Source organism: Convolutriloba macropyga, chromosome 2, assembly GCF_964194025.1.
Source record: "Convolutriloba macropyga chromosome 2, txConMacr16.3, whole genome shotgun sequence".
Taxonomy (NCBI): Eukaryota; Metazoa; Xenacoelomorpha; order Acoela; family Convolutidae; genus Convolutriloba; species Convolutriloba macropyga.
The window spans coordinates 8,531,296-8,540,646 of NC_134469.1; the positions used below are offsets into that span (position 1 = coordinate 8,531,296).

General features: G+C 35.8%; 1 protein-coding gene across 1 annotated transcript; it reads right to left on the minus strand.

The window, feature by feature from the left end:
• Nucleotides 1–5,901: 5,901 nt before the first annotated feature.
• Nucleotides 5,902–8,847, minus strand: LOC142335107 (uncharacterized). Its single transcript, XM_075383460.1, has one exon. The coding sequence runs from the start codon at nucleotides 8,425–8,427 to the stop codon at nucleotides 5,962–5,964; it is 2,466 nt and encodes an 821-aa protein (XP_075239575.1). The 5' UTR covers nucleotides 8,428–8,847; the 3' UTR covers nucleotides 5,902–5,961.
• Between the last annotated feature and the right edge of the window lie 504 nt (nucleotides 8,848–9,351).

Consider the following 9,351-nt stretch of genomic DNA (forward strand, 5'->3'; position numbering starts at 1 on the left):
GCAAAAAAATCATAGTTATTTGGGAGCTTTATTTTGATAAGTTCTATAACAGTCTTCGTGATCCTATTGGCAGCCGATAGAATTAATAGATGAGTTTTGTAGTTCCGTTACATTTTAAAAGTTTTTGTAAATTTTTGGAGTTCCGTTACAGAGTGAGATTCTTCAAAATGTTGCAGCACTGAAAACACGCAGTTGGCTGCATTCTTCAACATAACCTCTTGTATGAATTGACTTTGCTTCGCTCACATAGAACGTTGGAAAAATCTCCCAAAATGTCATAGAAGAAAAGGAAACTTCAACACAAAGTTTTTTTTGCATAATATTTTCTAAAACACACTCCAAAAATGTACATAAACAAGAAAAGCAGTTTGGATTCAAAGTTGTTTGGAATTCCCAGATCAAATAGAGTTCTCGTTCACAAATTGACATCAAAAAACTTAAAGCGAAAAACAAATAAATTTTAGAAACTACACTAACTGTCCATTTTGTTGAATCCTTTAATCGGATATTCTGATCTCCTGTAATTACAAAAAAAATTGATGCTTTTGCTCAGAATTAACTTCAACGAGCGAACGATTATCAATATTTTGAAAATAATTTCGGACCTGCTAGATACTTGAGCTTTTATACAGTTTTTATTGTTTAGACTATAATAATCACATACTGAAATAGGTACCAAAAGTAATTGTATTTTTTTTGTTTTTTATGCTGTTTTTCTATGATGTGTTATTAGCTGTTTTTGTTTGCACCGTTTTAAAAACAGACTTTTTATTTATGTACACATGATGTCCGGTTTTAGGACACAATGTGACCAATATATGGAAAAACAGCTTTGCAACTACTCAACACGAAATCTGCATAGCACAGATTCTAGCAACATATATCAGATTTCTTCTGATTGAGGGTTCCATGAAATCCACCATCAGATATTTTTATGGTTCGCTCATTTATACCATTTCTAAAAAGTTTATAAAATTTTGCTCAGGTCACTTCATTTGGACTGTACCAGTTGTTCCATCCTCTAGGCTAAGATAGTTTCTGAAATTTTTGGTTTCATATCAAAGTGCAGCAAGGAATGTCAAATTTATATAAAAAGTCGCTCTTGATCGAAAAATTTAAGCTGACGAAAAAACTGTGTCGTCATTACTCTTTTTGGCAAGCAAAAGAAAAGCTGTTTACGCAAGCTGTTCTTACGCAAGCTGTTTAACACCTCACCCTTGAAGGTTGATAGGTTTGTGTTTTTAAGTTTTTTGAACTTCAGTTTCTCTAATTGTTCATGAAGACACCAAAAGTTAGTTTTTCCAAAGAAACTCAGATCCAAAGGGAGCTAATTGAGGCCAATTTTTACTAGTTCCATAATCGTAAATTTCTAATTTTTGGAGTTAATTTTTCGAACTACACGAAACACTTTGCTGTAAAGCAACTTCAGGGTCAAAATATTGTGGAGAAAAATGACTAAGGGGTTATTATATTCGGTGTTAAGTTATAAGAAGATAAAAAAACTGGGAATAGAAGAACTAGAACAGAAGAGATATGTTGGATTGATGCCATTAAAACCTTTTCATGAGCATAAATTCTTCTAAATAGTTTTATAAACTTTGGTTAGCCTTCAGGGAAACTATGGTCCAGTTTTCAAACAATTTTGTTGTTGAATTTGTTCCAGATTCAAGTTCAATGTGCTGAATTTGCTTTAAATGGCTAACAATGCACCGGACCAAATTTGCCAAAAACAAGTAATACACAGCACAAATGGTCAATGATCGCGCTCTAAAGTGTCAAGAATTGATACAATTTTGACTATTACAAAGGAATATATTTGAGCATTAGGATTCTTTTCCAAGTGATTTCTTTGGCCGTCATACATTTGGCGCCAAATGGAAATTCCCCCCTTTTGATTTTTTCCCGTTCCCGTGTTTTATAAGGTAAAATATTTGTTTGATAGTTCTTTGTTTTTCATTGGGCGTTGCTCTTGCAATGCTAAATCAGTATTTTAGTTAATTTATTTCAATGATTTTTGGTTAAACGTTTGATGATCAAAAGGATCATTTATCTATAATTGAAAGCAATCAAACAAATTGCAAAGTACTTTTTTCTCAAAACATAGAAACCAAACTGCTGGTCATTTAGTGTCCTGCAGCTGATTTACGTCCCCAAATGTACACTTTTTGAAAACGCTGCCTATTGCGGTTATGTGAGGCATTATTGAATTTGAACAAATAAGACGGTGAATTGTGGTTAAGAGTTTAACATTCGGTCACAATTCTCGGCATATATTGTAATCAAAATTCACCAAAGCTAACTGAGGGATTTATATCCGAAAAATTGTTTTTTTTATCCTTAGTTTATTGTCATTTTAGGATTCATTAGTAGTTTGTCGTCACTACTCCTTTTAACAAGCAAAAGAAAAGCTGGTTACGCAAGCTCTTCTCACGCATTGTTTAACAATTCAACCTTGAAGGTCGATAGTTTTGTGTTTTTAAGTATTTTGAACTTTAGGTTCTCTAATTGTTCATGACGACACCAAACTACACGAAACATTTTGTTGTAAAGCAACTTTAGGGTCAAAATATTGTGGGGATATTTGACAAAGAGGTGATTATATTCGGTGTTAAGTTATAAGGATTTAAAAAAAACTGGGGATAAAAGAATTAGAACAGAAGAGATATGTTGGATTGATGCCATTAAAACCTTTTCATGAGCATAAATTCTTCTAAATAGTTTTATAAACTTTGGTTAGCCTTCAGGGAAACTATGGTCTAGTTTTCAAACAATTTTGTTGTTGAATTTGTTCCAGATTCAAGTTCAATGTGCTGAATTTGCTTTAAATGCCTAACAATGCACCAGACCAAATTTGGCAAAAACAAGTAATACACAGCACAAATGGTCAATGATCGCGCTCTAAAGTGTCAAGAATTGATACAATTTTTGACTATTACAAAGGAATATATTTGAGCATTAGGATTCTTTTCCAAGTGATTTCTTTGACCGTCATACATTTGGCGCCAAATGGACATTTCCCCCTTTTGATGATTATTTCCCGTGTTTTATAAGATAAAATATTTGTTTGATAGTTCTTTGTTTTTCATTGGGCGTTGCTCTTGCAATGCTAATTCAGTATTTTAGTAAACTTATTTCAATGATTTTTGGTTAAACGTTTGATGATCAAAAGGATCATTTATCTATAATTGAAAGCAATCAAACAAATTGCAAAGTACTTTTTTCTCAAAATATAGAGACCAAACTGCTGGTCATTTAGTGTCCTGCAGCTGATTTACGTTACCAAATGTACACTTTTTGAAATTGCTGCCTATTGCGGTCATGTGTGGCATTATTGAATTTGAACAAATAAGACGGTGAATTGTTGCTAAGAGTTTAACATTCGGTCACAATTCTCGGCAGATATCGTAATCAAATTTCACAAAAGTTAACTGAGTGATTTATATCCAAAAAATTGTAATTTTATCTTTAGTTTATTTTCATTTTAGTATTCATTAGTAGTTTGTCGTCACTACTGTTTTTAACAAGCAAAAGAAAAGCTGGTTACGCAAGCTCTTCTCACGCACTGTTTAACAATTCAACCTTGAAGGTCGATAGTTTTGTGTTTTTAAGTATTTTGAACTTTAGGTTCTCTAATTGTTCATGACAACACCGAACTACACGAAACATTTTGTTGTAAAGCAACTTCATGGTCAAAATATTGTGGGGATATTTGACTAAGAGTTGATTATACTCGGTGTTAAGTTATAAAGATTTAAAAAAAACTGGGGATATAAGAATTAGAAAAGAAGAGATATGTTGGATTGATGCCATTAAAACCTTTTCCTGAGCATAAATTCTTCTAAATAGTTTTATAAACTTTGGTTAGCCTTCAGGGAAACTATTATATATAAATGTTTGTTTGTTAGTTCTTTGTTTTTCATTGGGCGTTGCTCTTGGAATGCTAATTCAGTTTTTTAGTTAACCTTTTTCAATAATTTTTGGTTAACCGTTTGATGATCCAATTGATCCTTTTTCTATTATTGAAAGCAATCCGAAAAAATTGCAAAGTTCTTTTTTTATTTCAAAACATAGAGACCAAATTGCTGGACATCTTTTTTCCTGCAGCAGATTTACGTCATCAAACGTACCTTTTTTGAAATTTTTGCTGATTGCGGCCAATTGTGGCGTGCTTGAAATTAAAAAATGTGACGGTGTATTGTGGACAAATGTTTAACATTCGGTCACAATTCTCGGCAATTAACTTAATCAAATTTCTCAAAAGTTTACTGAGGGATTTATATCCGAAATTAGTTAATTTATCAATAATTTATTGTCACTTTAGTGTTCATTTGTTGTTTGTCGACACTACTTTTTTTAACAAGCAAAAGAAAAGCTGCTTACGCAAGCTGTTTAACAGCTCAACCTTGAAGGTCGATAGGTTTGTGTTTTTAAGTATTTTGAACTTTAGCTTCTCTATTTGTTCATGAAGACACCAAATTACATGAAAAACTTTGGCCTTAAAGCAAATTCGAGGTCAATAAATTGTAGGGTTTGGAGGCTGTTGGTTGATTTTATACGGTATTAAGTTATAAGGAGTTAAATCAGTTGGTATAAAATAAGTATAACAGTACAGAATTTTTGGATTGATGCCATTAAAACCTTTTCATGAGCATACACTTTTCTGCATTGTTTTTCCAAACTTGGTTAGCGTTCAGGCGAACTATCGTCCGGATTTCGAAGCAATTTTCCTGTTGACTTTGTTCCATATTCAAATTCAGTGTGCTGATATTGTGTTAAATGGCTAACAGCTTAACAGCCCAAATTTGGCAAAAGAAGGTAGGACACAGCACAAATGGTTAGTTAGCGCGCTATGAAGTGTCAAGATCTGACACACGTTAGTTGCGGTCATGTGTGGCATTCTTGAATTTGAATAAGTGTGACGGTAAATTGTGAACAAGCCTTTAGCATTCCGTCACAATTCTCGGCATTTAACGTATTCAAAATTCACAAAAGAGTAGTGAGGGATTTTTATTCGAAAATTTGCTTTTCTAATATTAATTTATTGTCACTTTAGTGTTCATCAATAATTTGTCGTTGTCAAAACAATTTAAAAAGTGGATTATGACAAACAAATAACAAACGCAAAATTAGATTCCGATCGATAAATTCATGTCTGAGTAAATGTGACGGTAATTTGCAGACAATAGTGAAAAAATTCCGTCACAATTATCCCCAATTGCCAAAATTTATGGTAAATATGACAAATATATCCACTTTTGAGCGAATTTGAACTAACTAACTCCGACTGTCAGTGTTGTTCGCACACGCTTATGAACCTAATCTTAAAAGGTTGGCGCGGACAATGTTTTTTTTGCCCAACATTTTCTCGACCAATTTGTATGTTTGGCAAAGTAATGTGTAAAGTTATTTGCATCCTCCTAAGCTCACGAGCCATAACTTGACAAAATGAATTATTATTTAAGGCACGTCCTCTGTGAAAATTCTTTGTTGTATGGTAAAAGAAACAGTGTGACGAATAAACACTTGCTACACTGGAATCGAATACTGGCAGTGATCGAAAAATGGCAATTAATCTAACTATTTGAGAAAGTATTTACAAAACTATGAATCGGCACTTAAACTCTTTACAAACTTAATAAATATAGCAGTAGGCAATTAGACGGGCTCAACGTTTTTCGCGATGAACTTTATCAAATTTGAAAAACTTTTGACCTTCAACTTTTCAAATGCTTTGGACCTTTTTCCGGTTTGTGAAGCCCCCCCCCCCCCCGTCACCAACAGCGTAGTGAGTGGATTTTATTTGCAGCCCGTGGATATTTTTCAGCAACAGCAAGTGATAATTTTACGATATGATGTACTATGTAATATGACACGTGCTGTAACGTAGTGGGGGGGGGGGGGGGTTGCATAACGTAATTGTGGAGGGTGGAAAAAAATCAAAATTTAAATTATTTGTTTTGTTTATTTGGATGCAGCGATCCATACACAGTTGTATATCCATTGAATCATCTCAAATCCAGCCATAATACTCCACCCCAACCACAGTCCAAGATTCCCCCCAAGGGTTCCAAAGAGATCTTGCAACTTATATTTCGGACTTTCCTCCACAATATAGTAACTATGGGTTGCAAAATGAATCTCAACACGTGCGAAATTCTTTTTCAGGACATCTTTCAAAATGTCGGTATGCTGGCCCTTGTTGCTTTCGGCTATTGCTTTCGTTACAAAGTCGCGGACCCGCCTTGAGGTCGACCTTTGAAGCAAAGATACCAAATAAGGCGCGTAAGCTTCGGTCGGCCATTCGGTTGTCGAAGTTTCGAGGTGAAACCGACGTTGTTGACATGCGGAAGGACAGCTGCATGATCGCCTATTCAAGGTGTAATCATCCAGAATTTGACGAACGCACTTAGACTGCTCGGAATCGAAAAGATTGCACTGATTTTGGGACATATTAGCCACGAAATCATCGTTGGTGAAATTCCACTCGGACGCAAGTTGAGAGCACCCGCATTCGTAAGCAAGTTGCTGTTGTGTACACAAACTATAGCAGTGATCAACAGTGTACGTGTAGCGTTTATAGTTATCACGCAAGTTTAAAAACGAAGGCCAAGTTTCAACGCATTCTGAGAATGGCGCCTTCTGTCGTTTTACAAAGTCTTGGTTCAAACTTATAATGGTCGCAGCTCCTGCGCTAATAAAAATAGCGTGAGATTGTAATGGCGGTGATTCTTCAGCGTTTGAAATTGTTAACCTAGCTCCCGATTTTTGCCCGGTAATTCCCAAATATTCATCTTTATCAAGAAAAAGTGTCATTTTCAAGCCGTGTTCCGAGCCAGTTCTTGCGGTTCTATAAGGTTTGAACTGGTCCTTTTTGTCTTCAATATTAACGTTCGTGACTGCATTTAAACTGAAACAGTTTCCAAATTCGGCGTATTGCTTTGTCATAAAGGCGCTCATCAAACATTCGGATCCGTCCATAACGCACTGGACAATAAAATCGTTCAACTGATGCCCATTTCCGACAATCTCCGAATGCTGCAGGTTCAAAAACGCTTTGAAGTCGCTGTAATCTGGCATGTTTGACCTCTGGAACGCCCCGAACCAATCATACGGCTTCAAACCTGCAAAATTGTTGCCACTACCAGATCCAGCAATTCCCTCTTGGTTGTAATCGTAATCATAGTCATAATCATAGTCCTCAGAGTTACTTTGACGCTTGATTCTTGTGGAAGAGGTACCAGTCAGAGCTGTGAATGTTAAACTCCAACCTTTGTTTTCGTCGATGTTCCAAGGATCGCTGTAGAACTTGATCGTCGCTTTGTTCGAACTAGAGGTCACCGTTGTTGAGCTGCCAAGGTCATCAAGTGATCCGCAAGCCTTACGCTTACCGTTAATTTTTATAGCCGTAACGCTCGAACCAATACCATCCAGAACTTGGAAATGATCATACTGGCAGTTATTTTCTTTTTCAAGGTCAAAAGCGGTTATATGAACTTGAATTTTGCTCTTGGCAGGTCCTGTGATTCTGTACTCACAGTCCAAGTTTTCAGGGTACGCGTTAGGGTAGTTGACAGACGTCAAAACCTGTTCTAACTCTGTCGCTTGGATGTCTTGACGACACGTCATGTTACATCCGGTGGCATTGCTTTCGTCATAAGCGTAATTTTCGACACACTCCGGAACACCGTCGCAAGCTACGGCACATGTATGCTCATCCGGGCAAAGAGTGAACCCGGGTTCGCAAATTTCGGACATGTTGCGGGTTTCGTATTCTGAACAATTGGCATAGGGGGCTTCATCGGTAGCATCGCTACATTCACTCACATTGTTGCAAACCCAAGCCTTGTTTATACACATTCCGTTGTCGCAAACATACAAACCAGCCTTTTCGCATGCGGTCGTGTTTATGTCTAAACCCTCTGAGTTCCAGACTTTGAGACTCTCGCGAACATAGTCGTCCAACCAGGCCAGATCCTGCAGGTATTTTACCCTCGCGATGTAAGACTTGCGGGCAATATTGTTGTTGCAAATTGTTACAGCTGGAAACTCGGAATCTTTTGGGTCGCTTTTAACAGTTACAGTAGTCGTGACTGGATGGGAGTAATATTCAACCAAAGTGGTCACGGATTGTGTTATTGTAAGACCCATGAATGAAATATAAACCGAAGCCCACATTAACTTCAGGAAAACTGAGGTGGCAAACAATCCGGGCATTACTGAAGTTATGAACTCTTTCGTCTCCATCAGAATTTTGGCTCGTTTTGATTCGCCCGATTGCTGCAAATCGTCTGGGCTATTCTGGTTGACAGGGCTGGTTTTGAAACGGGGGTCAAAATTCATGCTAGGATCTTCATTTTTGCTCAAGTCCGATGAACTTTTTTCGCTTTCAGAAATCGGCGAATCTGGTGAATTTGGTGATACCTTCATTGCGTTAATTTGTACTTAATTCAAATACAATTAAACTGCTCAAAACTGGTTATGTGTGAAGATAAACAACAAGTTTTGTCAGTAATAAGGATTAGTTGTAGAAATAAGGCGGAACTAAACTTGAGTAGTTTACACTTGAGTTATTCTGTGAAGTTATAAGTTGTAAATTAAGTTATAAACTTCTCTCTTAACTAAAAAGTTAATCTCTGAGTTTTGCAAACTAATCATAACTGCGAACTATATTTCAATAAATGCTTGCTTCAAAAAAAAATTAGCATCAATAATGTTTTTTTTCTTATAAATTCAATATTTAAAAATTGATTGTAATAGAAACCCATAATACAGGTTCTATATGGGCCAGGATATTAGCTAAATCTACAATGCAGAATTCAATTCATTTCGGAATAACAATCATTTAGAGCTAGCGTAGCTTGGCCCAGGAAACTGATTAAAAGAAATCAAAATCATCAAAAAATAATCAGAAACCGCAAACTGGTCTCTTTTGCTCTTTTCAATACTCATTGTTTATTTACAAACCCGGAAGCATTATCCAGTAAACAAGTAACAAAATCATCTGCACAATTTGTTGAGCAGAATTTGAAAGAATTCAAAGCTGGAACTCTTCTCTCAATTTCTTTTTCATTCTTTCGGGGTAAAAATATTGATTCCGTGTTCATGAATAAATTACCAAATTAAATACTAGTTGAACGCATAGCTTCCAAAACCATGTTGAAGTTATCTTATGGTCACCGAACAGGTGTTATAATTCCGTCTGTATTCCACTTTTTCCTGGTTTTTGGCTCAATTTAGTTAAAAGCAAATTTTTTGTCTCATTTTTTTCTATGTTCAATAAGTATTGGTCTCGCTGATTATGTTCAAGTGTTTACCACGGCTTAGTTTTTATTTTTAACGGTTCAAATTTGG

Excerpts from the sequence above, each read along its gene's own strand:
- LOC142335107 (XM_075383460.1), bottom strand. The coding sequence starts at position 8,427 with ATGAAGGTATCACCAAATTCACCAGATTCGCCGATTTCTGAAAGCGAA.